Genomic DNA, 19046 nt, shown 5'->3' on the forward strand with positions numbered 1-19046 from the left:
ACGGAAACCCTATCGCCCCCTCCTTCTATTCAATATCTCCTTGAGGTACACAAAATGTAACATACTGCGTACATTTATAACTTACTAGTTCCAAACATTCATACATTCAACCAGACTAAATTTAATATTAAAAATTTAAAAATCTAAACTATTACTTTTTTCATTACATTCATAAAATGATAAAAGTTTGCATTTGAATAATTAGTGACACTCATCTACAACGAGACAGCGAATTAATTCTTGTTTTGAGGAATTTATGTACAGGAATCTATCTTGGATGTTTTGTGTAAATTTCTATTGTATTCTCGAGATATGTGGGCTTCACAACAAATGAGCCATTTTATGAGAACATTGAAGATGTAATCAGAAATACTGAGAACCACACACCAAGTATTATCCATTCTTCCCCGCCATAATGAATCCTAATGACCGGATCGCACGGGAAATGCCGCAAAACATTCTGCAGTATTTCACCCACTTTCATTCAGTCGTCTTTTTTCTGGTAAAGGTAATAAACCGAATATATCGCTTCAATTCAAAAATAATGGGTCGTTTAATGTATCTATTATGAAAAAGAATATATATGGAGTAAAAGCACTTTGTAGAAATATGAAAGGAGTCAGAGGGAGAGAAGAGGGTAAAGGAGGAGGAAGGGGGGGGGCAGTGAAGGGATTGGGCATGGACAAATGAGTAAGGTTGCTCCTAATAAAAAAGAGAAAAAAGAAACTTCAGTGAATACTTTCTTACATTAAATTAACAATTAAAGCACACAAACAGAAGTTGTGTCTGAAAACTTAAATCTGAGATTAAATTAACTTTAGTGTAATCTAAAAGAAGTTTCTTTAAATAATTCCGTTTTTTTGTTTACTATTTTTTATTTAATGTTAGCAATAAATGTTAATAAATGACACAGTGACTTACGTACATAACTAAGTATCTACAAATTCATACTTCTCAAATTTGAAGATATCTACCTATTAATCAAACGCCTTTATCAAGTCTAAAACGTAAAGTGAATTTTAAAAATAAAATATTTGTTGGAATTTATAAACCGTGTTATATTTCTAATTGTTTTGTTATGTATATATATATTTATTATTATTATTATTATATATATATATATATATATATATATATATATATTTATATATATTGTTTTTTGCAAACATATATATATGTATATTTGTATAAATAATGGCCAATACATGTTTGCCATTTTGTTATAATGGCCAAGAAATAAAATGGCAAACAGCTATAACAATTAGTAATCACTGATTACACTATGAATGATCAGGACTTAAACTGACACCTATATTCTTATTTTTATCCGTTTTCAAAAGAACATAAAAGAAAGGTTTTCTCTAATATCTATATTATCAACTCCAAATATCTTTCTTTGTTTTTCTCCAACTTTAATACTGACGCTTCCATGATGATCAATCAACTGAGCAGCAAAACATGAAGATAAAACTGGAAACAGTTTCTTACATTGAGGTAGACTTTCTAGGTTTATCATTAGTTCTCAAATAGTATTTTCAAACTTTTCCTTTTAAAGAAAAATAAATGAACAATGCAACCAAGGACTGTTAATATCCCCCCCCTTGTTGAGGGGAATATAATCAGATTCCCACATTATTATGCACTGGGCAAACTAGATAAAGATGAGAAAATGCGGAAAATAATTAATGAAAAAGAGCAAGAACAATAATAATGAAAAAGAAGCAATATCTAGAATCTACATGACATGAAGAACCAATTTTCTTTCCACCAGCGCCGTTTATCTAAAAAAAAAAATTTTTAACTTATTTTGATTTTCTCCTTAGCCTTCTTTCTCTTTCTATTTATCCTCTTTTTCTATGTTTAACTTTTGGCATAAGTCCGAACCATGGTTTTTATTCTAATATTGAAATCCAATCCTGTCTGTCTATCCTTCTAATCCTTCTAACCTTCTATCCTTCTATCCTTCTAATCGTTCGATCCTTCTAATCCTTCTATCCATCAATCCTTATAACCTTCTTATCCATCTATCCTTCTAATCCGCTATCCTTCCAATCGTTCGATCACATTTTAGCCTACTAATCTGCTATCCCCTTCCTATATTCTTTATTTCTTCCTATCTTTTATTCTATATTTTTTCCTATCGTTTCTTCTTTTGATCTTTATTTCTCTTTGCGAAATCTTCTTCTTGTATAATTTTCTTTTCTCTTTCTAAGTTTAATTTTGTTGATTCCTTTATTCCCTTTTTGCCAAGTTAATTCCCTTTATTTATTCTTATTTTCAATTTTTTTCTTTATCCTTAACCTATTGTTGTTCCACCATTTTCTTTCTTGTTCCACTTTTTTATATTCTCTGTTTATCTTCTGTTATCCTGAATTAATGGATTTATCTTACTGTACTCGCTGTACACAATTTTTGTTATATCTAAATTGGCCCGCATGATCTGTAAATGTCTATATTTCTATATTTGAGACAAAAAATAATAATAATTGTTGTTATCAACTATACACTATACAGCTAAAGTAACCGTCTTAAAAAGTTGGTGTCAATCTGAGGGAAACCGAGATGGGGGGCAAAATTATCGTTAAAAACAATGTTGTTACATGCCCCACTTCAAACTAAAGCAAATTGCACATAAGCAAAAAATCTCATATGTTTTAAATCATAACTCCTCTTATTGAAGAGCTATTGAGAAGAACAAAAATATTTTGAATTTCTAATATGCAACAATCAGATTAAGTTGCTTTTAGCTACGAGGTCACAATGCCGGGCCAGTAATGTCGCATTCATTTGACCTTTTTCTTCTGAGAATATGCAACTTTTTTGTTATATCCCTAGAGTTTTGGTTTGGACGCCGGCAAAATGTAACATAAACACAAATATATATCTATATTTTGACGCTTTGCTTTACAAATATTGGAATACAGTAAGAACCAGAAAATTCTGGAATAGTAATACGACATTTATACACGAATTATGACTATAATAGTCCAACGAACATGAGAAACAACAATTGTCACTGTGCAGTGAAAATTTTATAAGTTATTTAATAGTTTACTTCTGAAACTTTTTTTTGCGTTGTAAAACATCAAATACACTATAATGTCGTCTCCGTATTCCGCAGTTTTCTGGTTCTCACTGCACCAAAGATTAATTAGTTCTCCAGGTCGCCTGTATGTTTAATCTGCATGAGCTTAGGAACTGAACACTGTGTTCTGTATCCGACCAACTGAACATAACATCTATTGTTCTATTCTCTTATATATATAAATATATATATATTTATATATCTTTTATACACTGTCACCAAGCACTAAGATGGAATACAAACAAAGTAAACATATATTTGAAAAAAGTGATAAGTGGAATACTCTATAAGAGGAAGACGGCATTTACTAGTAAGTTATATTAAATCCCTGATTAAGTGAAATGGGTCTGTTTACACGATACAGTTGCTGTGTCTCATTTTCAGTGTAATACTTAAAGCCAAAACTTGAGTCTAAAAGTAAACTTCCTATTTTTCTGGTTTTTGTTATCTTATTCTCACTGTATATGAATAGATAAATCTTTATATAAATAGATAAATCTATATATAAATAGATAAATCTATTTATAAATAGATAAATCTATTTATAAATAGATAAATCTATATATAAATAGATAAATCTATATATAAATAGATAAATCTATATATAAATAGATAAATCTATATATAAATAGATATGCCAACTCCACCATCCCCTTTATATATAAAATAGATAAATCTATATATAAATAGATAAATAAATAGATCGTGTACATAGATGAGAAAGGTTGACTGAGAATTTGGAACTATGTAAATGTTAATCCCTTCATAAGGTACTAATCTTTACTAGTTCTACGGATTAAGTTAATCCCTTCATAAGGTACTAATCTTTACTAGTTCTACGGATTAAGTTAATACGGTTTACGCATACATTTAGGTCCGGGACTGTGAACCAAGGATGTAATGCAAGGAAAGTTAATTATGGTCGTGTATACTCTGCGTACATATTGAAACCAGTTCTCTTTGGGCGGAATTTGTAAACAAGAATAGATGCATCAGTGTTCGTTTAGTATCCGAGGAGGTTAAAAGCATTAAATTTTGATAATTCACATAATAGTTTCCTATGAACAGAATATTTCATTGATTTTTTCATGTGAAAGATGGATCCCATGTCAGGCTGTAACATCCGTCTTTTGTTTACATTACCGCCAAGAGACAGTACACTGCAGTACAAAAGATGCATACACTTCTGAAATAACTTTCCTTGCATTAAATCCTTGCTTTGAACTGCCTACTCCATGCCGGTTAAAATTTGAATCACCAATTTAAACCTTTCAACTGGCAGTAAGTAGTTTAGCGAAGAAAGGTTAAATTAATTAAATTCGGTTCCAAATGAATCAAAAGTAAACAAATAGCCTCTTGCAGCCAATGAGGAGTCACTAAAACACTAAATTACTTCAAATTAAAAGTTTCAAGTTCTGTAGATTTAGATGAACGTTATATTAAAGTTCTGAACTCTGATCAAATATTAAACAATAATTCATTTCTACATTGAAAACCTCACATAAACATTTCAAAATACCCATCATTCGACACTGCGACAAAATTATATAAAATCTGGTTTCTACACAGGGGCGTATAAAAAAAATCAACCCCCCCCCTTTTTAAAAATAATTTACTCTAAACACTCCTGTTTCTTCATGAATGGATTTTGGTGTAAACATGGAAAGAACAGATTAAAATAAATTATTTTTGGAAATCCTGAATATTTAAGAAAGAATTGTTTTAAACTTTTTAAATGAACAAAACTTGGACGACGAAAAAATTTTAAAAATGTACGAAAAATTTCACTTAAAATTACATATAATTCAAGCAATAAATGATTGTTTGTAGAGTCGAGACGATTGAACAAAAGACAATGTTTGATGTACATTGTACATAATGACACTGATGTCTGACAGAAATATTATTCCCCTATTCCGATATTGTACCAGGTCCAAGTGTCCCAATAAACCGGGGTATTTAGTAACGATGTAAAATTATCTTTGAAAATTATTTTTGAATTATTAAACTTTGTTTTTCTTGCAGTTTTTGTAAATTATTAAAAAAAAAACACTTTATCAGCAAATATCAACCATATTCAGTATCTTTAAAAATTTTGAAATATTTCAAATTTTCGTATTGAATTAAACTTATTGAAAAAGAATGATCCTCAATTTTGCCAATTTTTGAGAAACTGTGGAAATCCTTGACAATAAAATGTAAAATACAAGATGTAATTTAACTGGTATTTTTACAATGACACCCTGTAGACGATTAAAGTTTAAGATGGATCTAAAAGGTTTGACTAAGTTTGATTATACTCCTGCAGTAAACAAACAAGGAGACACAAATATAATTAGTTTTATGTACTTTGGTACTTCGTAACTTTTAAAGGATTTGATTTATGTACTTTGGTACTTCGTAACTTTCAAAGGAATTTATTTATGTACTTTGGCACTTCGTAACTTTTAAAGGATTTGATTTATGTACTTTGGTACTTCGTAACTTTTAAAGGAATTTATTTATGTACTTTGGTACTTCGTAACTTTTAAAGGAATTATTGATTAGGTTTAAGTTCTATTTATTCAAAATTAGTAATTGACAATAATTAACCCCCTTTAACTTGTGCAGACTGGAGAAACGACTGTACGGAATCAATACTGTCTGTTTCTATATACCCTGCAAACATGTAGTCTCCGACAAACCGAGGGCGAAAATATAAAGTTCAGAACCTAGATGAGCTATCTTTTCTAATTTATCTAGGGTCAAGAATTATTTACCTGCTAACTTCGCCATCGGCATATAGAGTCGGTAAAAATGTTTCCTGGGTACAAATTCATGTTTCTCTGCGACTGTAAACTTGTTTCTTTCTTTTCAAATAAAACAATATATCAATGGCAGAAGACTTAATTTAACCTTAAATTTGTCATTTGCAAAGAGTTTTAGGTCGTCTTTACAGTCTCGTCCTTGTGGGTAACTCTGTAAAGCAAAAAAGGGCAGCTAAAGTAATATAAAATGAAAACTTTTTTGGTAACTTTTTGTAAGACCAGCCTTTTAAAAAACTGGGCCTGTAAGTTTAAATGTTTTTTATTGCTATTTTTTTATTTGTACCGAAAATATGCTTAAGGGTCACAGGTGAGAAGATGTTTACAGAATCTGTAAAAATATTTGAAATATTCATTTATTTTTGTGATTTTAAACGATTTTTTAATGTATAGTAAAAGTAGTAGTTCACCTTAAAGGAAATAATAATGAGGAAGCAAATTTGTTGTTGCTTATTAGAATCTCCTCTCAAGAAGTATATGTGTTGTTGCTTATTAGAATCTCCTCTCAAGAAGTATATGTGTTTTATATCAGTCTGCCCCATATCCTGCCACCTTCAGGAGTTCAGGTAATCTAGGATGAGTTTTTTGAGTTCAGTTCAAATCATAAATTTTATCATTTTCATGATGATCTCATTGTTCGCATAGCTGTAGTCTCTTCTTGTTATTGTTATATAAGTTCGCATACCTCTAGTCTCTTCTTGTTATTGTCATTGTTCGCATAGCTGTAGAGTCTCTTCTTGATTTTTTGGTTTTGTCAATTTTTGAAAATAATTTTTTTGAACCTTGGATGTTATTGTTATTTTTTCAACTCCAGTTCCTGCCTTTTATCCATTTTATGTTTAGTTTCGGTTGTTATAATGGTTGTTATCAATTGTTTTATTTGTGTTACAGTTATAAATCTAGTTTTTTTTTGTTATGATTGTTTGGTTGGTTTGGTTTGGTGGTTGTTATAAATCTAGTTTTCTTTGTTATGATCGTTTGGCTGGTTTAGTTTGGTGATTGTTATGAATCTTTTTTAGTTTTCTTTTTAATAATTGTTTGGTTGGTTTGGTGGCGTTTTAAATCTAGTTTGTTATGATTGTTTGTTTTGGTTGTTGTTATAAATCTACTTTTGTTTGTTATAATTCTTTGTTATGATTGTATGGTTTGCTTGTTTTGGTGGTTGTTATAATCTAGTTTTCTTTGTTATTATTGTTTGGTTGGTTTGGTTTGATAATTGTTTTGAATCTTGTTAAGTTTTCTTTTTAATAATTGTTTGGTTGGTTTGGTTTGGTGGTTGTTTTAAATCTAGTTTTCTTTGTTATGATTGTTTGGTTGGTTTGGTTTGGTTGTTGTGGAATGTTGTTATATTTGTTTACAATGCTTAAAGTATGTAAACATAAGTTTTAAAGAAAATAAATATTTTTCTTTCAAAATTTGTTAAATTAAATTCAATCTACACTAAGCATTGCGTTGAAGGGATCCTTTCAGCCTAATTTAAGGTGAACACTTAATTAAAGGGAATTTTAGAGTTTAGAATGTTTATATAGTTTACTAGAAAAAGTGTAAACCATAGAGAATAGAATATATATTAGAGTGGAATTTAATAGAAAAAAGTGTAAAACGGCCATTTTGTTGTACTGTTTCCATACTGCAGGTGTACTTCACATATTTATGCTATATAACCTTTTGGGCCCTGGAATATCATTTTATAGAAAATCTAAAATTATTGTTAAAAGAAAACCAAATTATGAAATAGGCTGGTTTCATAATTGACCAATGATCATTTCACATAGACTCTATGCCTTCCACTTTACAAACGATGATTTTCCGTTATAACTATAAGTCAAATAATGCTTTTTATTCACCTAATTCATTATAAAGTTTATTTAACAGCTTTAAAATTCGAAATTGAAATGAATAGTCTAGGGACCATACTGTATTAATATACTCTACTTCACATAATTTGTGAACATTTACATGATTTGTACACTTTGAACTCCCTTTCAGGCTGAAAGGGACTGAAAAAATTCATACCGAGAGCTTCTTTTAATTCCTCTCTAATATATATTTTATTCTTTATGGTGTAAACCCACCCGCCATTTTACAAACTTTTAATATTCTGTACTGTATACATGTACACTGTACATACAATTTGTGACCATTTACATGAAATGTTTACTTTGAACTCCTCTTCAGGCTGAAAAGGACTAGAAAAATCATGCCTGAAAAAAAAAATACTATTAGTATCAACTCGATTGACTCTTTTATTGAATAGGGAATTGCCCGATTCACAGTGGTACCCTTTGAACCTTTGTCAGGGCAAAACCTGTTGAGATTTAATTGTATTTCTAAAAATGTATTTTAAGAAAACTGTTGTGTATTGATCATGCAATACTTTTAAATAAGGAACAATTCGACAGTCCGGCCGGGCATATAAACAATAAAAAGAACGCCACTAAAAACACGTTCACAATATTTATATCTTAATATAATATTTTAATATTTTTTTAATATTTATATTTTTAATATTTTAATTATTATAATATATTCTATAATATTTTGGCATAAATTTTGTCATTTTTAAAGGGAATTAGAGAAATATTGTCCGCTCTCCTCTTTATGGGAAGTTTCTAAAGGGACCGTTTACTGTTTAGGACATGGTTCAAGAAACGATTTTAGTTTTAGTTCAGGATTTTTTTACACTTTACAGGGATATGCGGGGAAATTCAAATTTAACATATTTTATAATCAAGGATTCAGCTTTCTTCAACTATCTATATGTAAAATAAAAATGATAAATACTTTTATTCATTGGGATTTATAGAACTGTGCATAGTAAAATGACATTTAAGCATACTTTTACATATAGGAAATCAACCTATCAACGGAAATGGGTCTGTGAACACTTTACAAATGCTGTTTTTATTATTCATGGACTTTTAAAAATCATGACTTCAGTTTAACCTTAGCTTAATCTGATCAAAAATGAATTGGATATCAATGTTTTCAATTTAAAAAAACTGAGTATTTTTAATTTTGGTTTCTCTAAAAAAGTAACTTACGCATTTCTATTCTGCAGGAAAACATATAGACAGGGTACCGTTGAGAATCGGGCATTGTCATTAATGTATGAAGGGTCACTTTAAACTATGCTTAAAGTCCCTTACAGAATTCCCTGCATTATTAATACTATCTATACCTTTAATATATTTCATTATTCTGTTAACAAAAATTAAATGCATCAAATTTAATGATTGAAAAACGATATAATTACAGAAAACTTCGTCAGATGTTAAAATATTATTTTAAAAATTTAGAAATGTTTAAATAAATTAAACTTTAGTTTGTTTAATAATTTCTTTAATTGTTGTATCGTTATTAAACTTAATATACATAATTTTGCAAAGAATTATTGTGCAAAGAATCATTCAAATTTTGTTCAAATGTAATTTTAATTTCGATGAATCATTATTTCATATCGGAATATACGAAAAGTAAAAATGTTTAGGTTTTTAAATATTTCCAATCACATTTAAATTTAAAAAGTCTTTAAATTTGTGACTTAAATGCTGCTAATGCTTTTTTTAAAATATTTTTAAATTGTACCTACAGTACATAGGAGTTTACGCCAGCCAAGGCAAAGGTCGGGTGTCTTAATATTTTTTTTTAAATGTTGTTATATTTCAAAGTTTGAGTGAAAACTGGGGGAAAAATCATTAACTCTAGATCAATGTGAAGTAATAGCAAGATGGCAATAAAAAAATATACGTTAGAGAAATTCCTCGCTCTATATTTTGTAGTCTTTGAATTCCTTCTACAATCCGTCTATAATTTATAGTATTAGATCTTAGATAATCCTTCTATCAGCCGTCTATATCATATAGTCTTTGATCCTAGATATACCTTCTACCAGCCGTCTTTATTATATAGTCTTTGATCCTAGATATACCTTCTACCAGCCGTCTATATTATATAGTCTTTGATCCTAGATATTCCTTCTATCAGCCGTCCATATTATATAGTCTTTGATCCTAGATATGCCTGGAAATGAGAAGATTGGAAGTGGGACTGGAGTGGATCCTGACCCTGCTCCCTACCTCTACGTTACCTTCGACATGAAGAGGAATGACATGAGCAAACCCTACGATCCTAAGAAGTAAGTTAATTTATCATTTAAGAATCAGATGTTAAGAAATATCTAAAAATTGTAAAAGTTTTCTTTTTTCAAATTATGCAATATTTTGACTCTGGCAGAAGATGTTAACAGAAGAAAAGATAACGATCGGCTGTTTGTTAACGGTTTGTTTTTTTCTTCCGCTAAAAACGGAGAGAACGGACTGCACAGGGACAGTAATCAATGAATTTGAGCGGCGTAGCTGAACACTTACCGTCGGTTAAAATTTGAACTTCTGATTCAAAATTAAAGATTAAGAAAGGTTTTGAATCGGTGATTCAAATTTAAACCTGGTTTAAATTTTTCCTATTTCAACTTAATTCATCTTTCTGTTCAAGTTGTTTGAATTATTTGGCAGAGGTTTATTAGACCTTTGTTCAAACATTTCAAGATTATAATTAGTTTTCTACACTTTGATTCATTTCTCACCTACTCTTTTCCCCATCCTTTCTTTTTATGCCATTTCCATTTTATTTCTTTGCTTTTCCTTCTTCTACATATTTATTTTTTACATTTATTTTTCATTCTGACTCTTTCGACACTGTATCTTTTTTCGGGTATTACTTTCTTTTTCTTTATCAACCTTAATAGTTTCTCAACCTTAGTTCACAATCACAAATCATAATTTTTTCTTTTCGTTTTTTAATCGTCAAAGACACAAATCCTTTTTTCATTCTTTATTGGACCCAGTTCTCTCCAAACGATATACGCATCTGCAATACTTAGCTCAATGTTTCAAGAACTACAGTAATAACCAGAAAACTGTAAAATTTAAAGACGACATTAAAGGAATACTGAATGCATTTGTTACAAAGCAAATAGCTTTTCTAATAATTTGCTAACTCACTTATTAAGTGAAATTGGTCTGTTTGCACTGCACAATTGCTGCGCCTCATGTTCATCGGACTATTTAAAGCCATAACTTGAGTCTATAAAAGTCTACTTTCTATTCTAGAGTTTTCTGGTTATCACTTTAGCTCAAGACAGGGTTTTCTGGTTATCACTTTAGCTCAAGACAGAGTTTCTGGGCGTCATTAAAGCCATATCCTATGTGGGTTTGGGTTTGATTTGATTGTTACTTTGATGTGTAAACTGATCTACATTTGATTGAATTTTAAAATAATTTTTGCAAACTCTCTTGAATTTCCATCAGTCATCAGTGCAAAACTAGTGGGCTATTGCTTTTTTCATCGTAATTGTAAAATTTATCCAAATTTTTTTCAATATTATTTATTATTGTCAAAGAAATATAAATGTCGGAAATTTTCCTTGGCAAAATATTTTTTCATTTCCATAAGTCTTCCTTGGGGCCAAGTGAGATGCCGCAAAATTTTGGCCTAATCGGTCCAGCCGTAAATTTACCGTTTATTGGAGATAATCAAACAAGCAAAGTATATGTATATATATAGAATATTGTGTGACAACCTTTGCTTAGGTCCTACTGGGTTCCTGATGGTGAGGGAGGGTTCCTGGAGGGTCTCTTGGAGAGCGAGAACGGAGGGAAGGTTGTCGTTATGATCCAACATGAGAAGAGAACCTTGAAGAAGGAGCAGATTCAGCAGGTAAGGTATTAAAGGGACTTTAAGAAACATACTTAAAGGGACTGTACCAGATACACATTTAAAGGGATTTTATCAGAAACATAAAAAAAGGTACAATCGGAAACACTTTTAAAGAGGCAGAATCAGAAACGCGTTTGAGACAGTACCAGAAACACATTTAATAGGACCTTATCAGAAACAAATTAAAAGGCACTATCAGAAACACATTTAAAGGGACTGTTGCTGAGACACGTCTAAAGGTACTGTATCAGTAACACATTTAAAGAAGCTGTATCAGTAAGACATTTTAAGGGACTGTATCAGTAACGCATTTAAAGGAACTGTATCAGAAGCATATTTAAAGGGACTGTATCACTAACACATTTAAAGGGACTGTATCACTAACACATAAAAAGGGACTGTATCACTAACACATAAAAAGGGACTGTATCACTAACATATTTAAAGAAACTGTATCAGTAACACATTTAAAGAGGCTGTATCATGTAACAAATTTGAAGGGATTGTATCAGTAAGACATTTGAAGGGACTGTATCACTAACACATATAAAGAGACTGTATCACTAACACCTATAAAGAGACTGTATCAGTAATAAATTTAAAGGGACTGTATCAGTAACACATTTGAAAGGACTCTATCAGTAACACATTTAAAGGGACTGTAACATTAACAGAGAAACATTTATAGGACCATACTGTAGAAACAAATTTAAAAAGACTGTACCAGAAACAGATATACAGAAGCTGCACCAGAAACAAATATATAGGAGCTGCATCAGAAACAGATTTATAGGAGGTGCACCAGAAACAGATTTATAGAAGCTCAACTAGAAAAAAATATTTAGTAGCTGCATCAGAAACAGATTTATAGGAGGTGCAACAGAAACAGATTTATAGAAGCTGCACCAGAAACAGATTTATAGGAGCTGCATCAGAAACAGATTTATAGAAGCTGCACCAGAAACAGATATATAGGAGCTGTACTAGAAACAGATTTATAGGAGCTGTACCTGAAACCGATATATAGGAGCTGCACCAGAAACAGATTTATAGGAGCTACACTAGAAACAAATTTATAGGATCTGTACCAGAAACAGATTAATAGGAGCTGCACCAGAAACAGATAAAGGAGCTGCACCAGAAACAGATTTATAGGAGCTGCACCAGAAACAGATTTATAGGAGCTACACCAGAAACAGATTCATAGGATCTGCACCAGAAACAGATTTATATGATCTGCACCAGAAACGTATTTATAGGAGCTGCACCAGAAACATATTTATAGGAGCTGACCTGAAACAGATATATAGGAGCTGCACCAGAAACAGATTTATAGGAGCTACACCAGAAACAGATTCATAGGATCTGCACCAGAAACAGATTTATATGATCTGCACCAGAAACGTATTTATAGGAGCTGCACCAGAAACATATTTATAGGAGCTGCACCAGAAACATATTTATAGGAGCTGCCCAGAAAAAAAATATAAAACTATAGCCTTTTAAAAGTGTTATAATAAAAATATTTCCAAGAAATCGTCTAAAAACAATAGTTTACAGTTTCCTTTATTAATCAAAATTTGTTTTATTATTCCCGACAAATTTACTTTTTTTGGACTGTTCTACAATGATTACACAGGGCCAAAAATGTGACTTGGAAAACTTTGTGTGACGGTGTATTTGTTGTATTTGCTGTATAAAATGAATGAGAGGTTTGAATATGAATTGCCTGTTTCAAATTCTGGTTGTTAATAATTTTAAATTTCTTTATTCACATTTTGAAATTATGTAAATTAGCTTTAGTTATGTATTTATGGACATGAAACAAAACCAGGGGGTTGGGGGTATCTAAAGAGAATAGATACTTTTTTATCCCAATAAATACAGTGTAGTGGTGTAGGGTTTAGGCCAGTTTAGTATGTGTAGTATTTTAGGGTTTAGACTGGTTTTGTATGTGTAGCAGTGCGGTGTTTAGACTAGTTTATATTCGTAGTAGTGTAGGGTTTAGACTAGTTTATATGTATAGTAGTGTAGGGTTTAGAATAGTTTACATGTATAGTTTAGGGTTAAGACTGGTTTTGTATGTGTAGTAGTGCGGTGTTTAGACTAGTTTATATGTATAGTAGTGCGGTGTTTAGACTAGTTTATATGTATAGTAGTGTAGGGTTTAGACTAGTTTATATGTATAGTAGTGTAGGGTTTAGACTAGTTTATATGTATAGTAGTGTAGGGTTTAGACTAGTTTATATGTATAGTAGTGTAGGTTTTATACTAGTTAGACTAGTTTATATGTATAGTAGTGTAGGGTTTAGACTAGTTTATATGTATAGTAGTGTAGGGTTTAGACTAGTTTATATGTATAGTAGTGTAGGTTTTATACTAGTTTACATGTAAAGTATAGTGTAGGGTCTAGACTGGTTTTATATGTGTAGCAGAGTGGTGTTGAGACTATGTAGTTTATATGTATAGTAGTGTAGGGTTTAGAATAGTTTACATGTATAGTTTAGGGTTAAGACTGGTTTTGTATTTGTTGTAGTGTAGGGTTTAGACTTGTTTTATATATGTTGTAGTGTAGGGTTTAGACTGGTTTTGTATGTGTAGTAGTATATGGTTTAGACTGGTTTTATATGAGTTGTAGTGTAAGGTTTAGACTGGTTTTGTATGTGTGGTAGTGAAGGGTTTAGACTGGTTTTGTATATGTTCTAGTGTAGGGTTTAGACTAGTTTATATGTATAGTAGTGCAGGGTTTAGACTGGTTTTTAAACTTTAATTGTGTAAAGTTAAATTATTCTAGGACATATCCTGAACTTTAAACTTTATCCATTCAGACACATTCATTGTACATTACTCTAATTATACATTAGTAGATACATCTGACCTACCTGACCTACCTGACCTACCTGACCTACCTGACCTACCTGACCTACCTGACCTACCTGACCTACCTGACATACCTGACCTACCTGACCTATCTGACCTACCTGACCTACTTGACCTACCTGACCTACCTGACCTACCTGACCTACCTGACCAACCTGACCTACCTGACCTACCTGACCTACCTGACCTATCTGACCTACCTGACCTACCTGACCTATCTGACCTACCTGACCTACCTGACCTATCTGACCTACCTGAACTACTTGACCTACCTGACCTATCTGACCTACCTGACCTACCTGACCTACCTGACTTACCTGACTTACCTTACCTACCTGACCTATATGTCCTACCTGACCTACCTGACCTACCTGACTCACCTGACCTACCTGACCTACCTGACACATCTGACCTACCTGACACACCTGACTTACCTCACCTACCGGACCTACCTGATATACCCGACCTACCTGACCGACCTGATATACCTGAACAACCTAGTCTACCTGACCAACCTGACCTACCTGAACAACATGACTTACCTGTCCTACCTGACCTACCTGACCTACCTGTCTTACCTGATCCACCTGACCTATCTGTTCTACCTGACCTACCTGACATACCTGAACTACCTGACCTACATGATCAACCTTGTATGTAGGTGAATCCTCCAAAGTTTGAGAAGTGTGAGGATATGTCTAACCTGACCTACCTGAACGAGGCAAGTGTCTTGCATAACCTGAAAGCAAGATATCAGGCTCAACTTATATATGTAAGTTTTAATTCAACAATATTTAAACAAAATGTCAGTTCACGCACTGATTGATAGAAATTTTCTCTATCTTCAGGCAAAATTAAAAATTGGTTTCTTGAAAAAAAATGAAACCCAGAACAGTAATTTTAAGGTGCAAGACAGTCAACATTTTCCTTTTAACCTTTATTTTCTGTCGATACAGAAAAATTTACTGTTCACTAGAAGATAAACACCTTATTTTGCTAAGACCTACTCTGGGTTGTTCTGTGTCGCCATCAACCCCTACAAGAGGTTGCCCATCTACACCAACACCACCGTCAAGCTCTACTTGGGCAAGAGGAGGACTGAGGTAGGGCAGGGGGTGAACCGTGGGGGGCGGGGGGTTAAAGAGGGTTAGGGTACTTGACGGGGGGGGGGTGGTAAATGTAAGTGTACAGATTTGCCTTTCCATAGCTCTCCCAAGTACAGAGTTGTACACTGTACAGCGTACACAAAGAGGCATAAAAAATTATTATTGTAAAATATTAATTAAGTAAAAAAAGGAATCAAATTGTCAAAAATTGGTTAAAAGTGAAAATATATTTTAAAATTATTGAACATTGTCAATATAAGAAAATACTTAAAGAAGAAACAACTTAATTATCAGAGTTTATTTTTTATTCGTCTTCCTTTCCCCGAATTTAACGGATCTTAATGTACATAATTTATACTTTTTAGGTTCCTCCTCATCTGTTTGCAATCTCTGATCTGGCCTATAGAAACATGCTGGACAGTAAGTAATTTTTATTTCTTTTTTTATAATCTTTTTATTGAAAAATATTTCTTAAAAATAGGAATAAATGGCAGTACATTTTTGATCAAAACACTTTTTAATATACAACTATATAAAGAGTCTTCTTTTCTCTATCTCTATATTCCTTTTTCTCGAGTCATATATTGGAAAAGGCTAAAATGAAAAATTAAAATATCTAAATAAAATTCAAAATAAAAAGTCCGTATGTTTAACTTCTCTGTATGTCAATATCTTTCTTCTACTTTAATGGATAAAAATTTAAAAATTTAAAATCTTAAATGAAAATATATGGTCGTTGTTTAATTTTTAATAAAAAACTAAATTTTTGTATAGATTAAATAAATACTTTTGTGAAAATTCTGTATGTTTACTTTTGTCTGCAGTACATGTTGAGTTTGTTTACAAAACAAGAAAACATCCTGAACACAACAACAGATGGTTAATTATTTTTCAGAGGGAGTCTGCCAATCCATCCTGGTCACGTGAGTGTTTAGACCTTCTTATAATATTATTTATCAGTTCATCTATTCATCTTTTTATCTATTCATCTATTCATCTATTCATCTATTCATCTATTCTTTCACCTATTCATCTATTCACCTATTCATCTTTTCATCTATTCATCTATTTACCTATTTACATATTCATCTATTTATCTGTTTCTCTTTTTATCTATTCATCTATTCATCTATTCATCTGTTCATCTATTCATCTATTTACATATTCACCTATTCATCTATTCATATATTCATCTATTTATCTATTTCTCTATTTATTATTCATGTATTTATCTATTCACCCATTCATCTAAGCGTAAGTTTATCTCTGAACCTATTAATCTATTTACCAATAGATCTATTATTTTATTTATCTATCAGCTGTTGTACAGCTGCAAACTACTAGAAGGATAAGAATAAATTTATGCGAAATCACGTGACCTCGTAATTCCTCTAGTTTGTATTTACATACATACTTATTCAGTTAAAAATAAGAAATTAAAATTTTTTGTTGTTTTCAATAGCTCTCAAATTACAACAGTTGAAATGGAAACATATAAGATTTTAATCTTAAGTAAAATTTACGTTTTAATTTGACGTGGTACGCTATAGAATCTTGTATGTATAATATATAAGAGAAAGCATGCATATATATCTGGAGTAACCTTTACAAATGTGAATCTCAGGGAATTTATGAAAAATTTTCTGGAATTCAAAACATATCTAATCTATCTGAAATCCTCAAGTTTTAACCCAAATATTTAAACCTTTTATCTTATTATATCCATAATTTACCATGCACAAACTAAGGGTCAACATACATAAACAATTAATCTTATGCTTTACTGTCGTGACTATAGACTAGAGATGGGCATAGTTTTTGTGATCGAGCGATTTTTTTTGTGATCGTTCAGAGAAATAAAAAGCAAACGAAATGGGTCATTCACGAGCAATGATGAAAGGATGAATGAATGAATGAATGAAAAAAGCGCCCATCACTACCAGTGACTCCCTTCAGAAGTATAAGTTGTGTAAGAGTATAAAATATTAATGTGAGGTTTGATAATCCTTCCTTCTCTATTGTATGGTTAGGGAACCATTTAAACCAATCTAAAGTAAACCCAGGGCTCCAACCAACCCTCTTATCTCATTATTCTCTTTGTCATTAAATTCGTGTTCTACAGAGTGTCCCAATAAACATGGGATTTGAGTGACGATTTTGATATCGTCTTTGTAAATGATTTTTTGATTTAGTGTGGTGCAGATGTTTTCATTTTGTTTGTTTCGTCTGCTAGAGTTAAGAGTATGTTTGTTTCGTCTGCTAGAGTTAAGAATGAGTTTGTTTCGTCTACTAGAGTTAAGAATGTGTTTGTTTCGTCTGCTAGAGTTAAGAATGTGTTTGTTTCGTCTGCTAGAGTTAAGAATGAGTTTGTTTCGTCTGCTAGAGTTAAGAGTATGTTTGTTTATGTTTTATGTTTGATTGCATACTGGTGAACTCAAGAAAATAATAGATTTACGTAAACAAGACACAGTTAAAGTTATTTCTCTTCATTGTTTATTTGGCAGAAATATTACAGAACATCATATCGACGTCTTTTACTGTATACAAATGATTTACTCTAGAAGACGTAACATGTTAAAACTATTTAAATTGGGTATTGCAATACTAATTCTCAACGTATTCATCTTTGCATAAAAATAATATATAAAAAGAAAATAATTTGAAAACAATAAAAAGTGTTGAATGCTGATATTGGAGATCAATTTCAATATTTACAATAGCTCTTTTATACGCTTGATTAGATATGATTGAACATTTGTAAGATTTCATTTTACTTTTGTTTTAAACTGCTTAAAATTGTTTAAAATTTTAAATGAAAATCATGTAAATATGTTATGAATCTATGGATTTATGTACACCTCAAACTAGTCAGTTCATCCAATCTATTATGCTCCGGCAGTATTCTTTTCTATGGGACTTTGATTAATCCCACCTTGATATTTCAATTCAAAACATTTTATCTATAGAATTGTAATAATCAACATTTTGTATTTATTCTATACACAGCGGGGAGTCTGGAGCTGGTAAAACTGAGAATACCAAGAAGGTTATCTCCTACTTTGCCATGGTGGGAGCTAGAGATGGTCCGAAGACCAGTAACAAGGTATACTTTGCTATGGTGGGAGCTAGAGATGGTCCTAAGACCAGTAACAAGGTAAAATTTGCTATGGTGGGAGCTAGAGATGGTCCTAAGACCAGTAACAAGGTATACTTTGCTATGGTGGGAGCTAGAGATGGTCCTAAGACCAGTAACAAGGTATACTTTGCTAAGGTGGGAGCTAGAGATGGTCCGAAGACCAGTAACAAGGTACACTTTGGCATGGTGGGAGCTAGAGATGGTCCGAAGACCAGTAACAAGGTATACTTTGCTATGGTGGGAGCTAGAGATGGTCCTAAGACCAGTAAAAAGGTAAAATTTGCTATGGTGGGAGCTAGAGATGGTCCTAAGACCAG

The 19046-nt window shown here is 31.6% G+C and overlaps 1 protein-coding gene across 2 annotated transcripts in view; it reads left to right on the forward strand.

Moving 5' to 3' along the window:
• The first annotated feature begins 6416 nt into the window (after positions 1-6416).
• Positions 6417-19046, forward strand: part of LOC111711508 (myosin heavy chain, muscle) — a 36396-nt gene continuing 23766 nt past the window's right edge. For both annotated transcript variants that reach the window (XM_023485919.1, XM_023485990.1), the window contains exons 1-8: positions 6417-6455; positions 9907-10027; positions 11481-11607; positions 15149-15259; positions 15489-15590; positions 15959-16013; positions 16489-16516; positions 18600-18696. In XM_023485919.1, coding sequence (XP_023341687.1) covers positions 9909-10027; positions 11481-11607; positions 15149-15259; positions 15489-15590; positions 15959-16013; positions 16489-16516; positions 18600-18696 — 639 coding nt within the window. In that variant the 5' untranslated portion in view covers positions 6417-6455; positions 9907-9908. The remainder of the gene's footprint in view (positions 6456-9906; positions 10028-11480; positions 11608-15148; positions 15260-15488; positions 15591-15958; positions 16014-16488; positions 16517-18599; positions 18697-19046) is intronic.

Source organism: Eurytemora carolleeae, unplaced genomic scaffold, assembly GCF_000591075.1.
Source record: "Eurytemora carolleeae unplaced genomic scaffold, Eaff_2.0 scaffold19, whole genome shotgun sequence".
In the NCBI taxonomy this organism is placed as follows: domain Eukaryota; kingdom Metazoa; phylum Arthropoda; class Copepoda; order Calanoida; family Temoridae; genus Eurytemora; species Eurytemora carolleeae.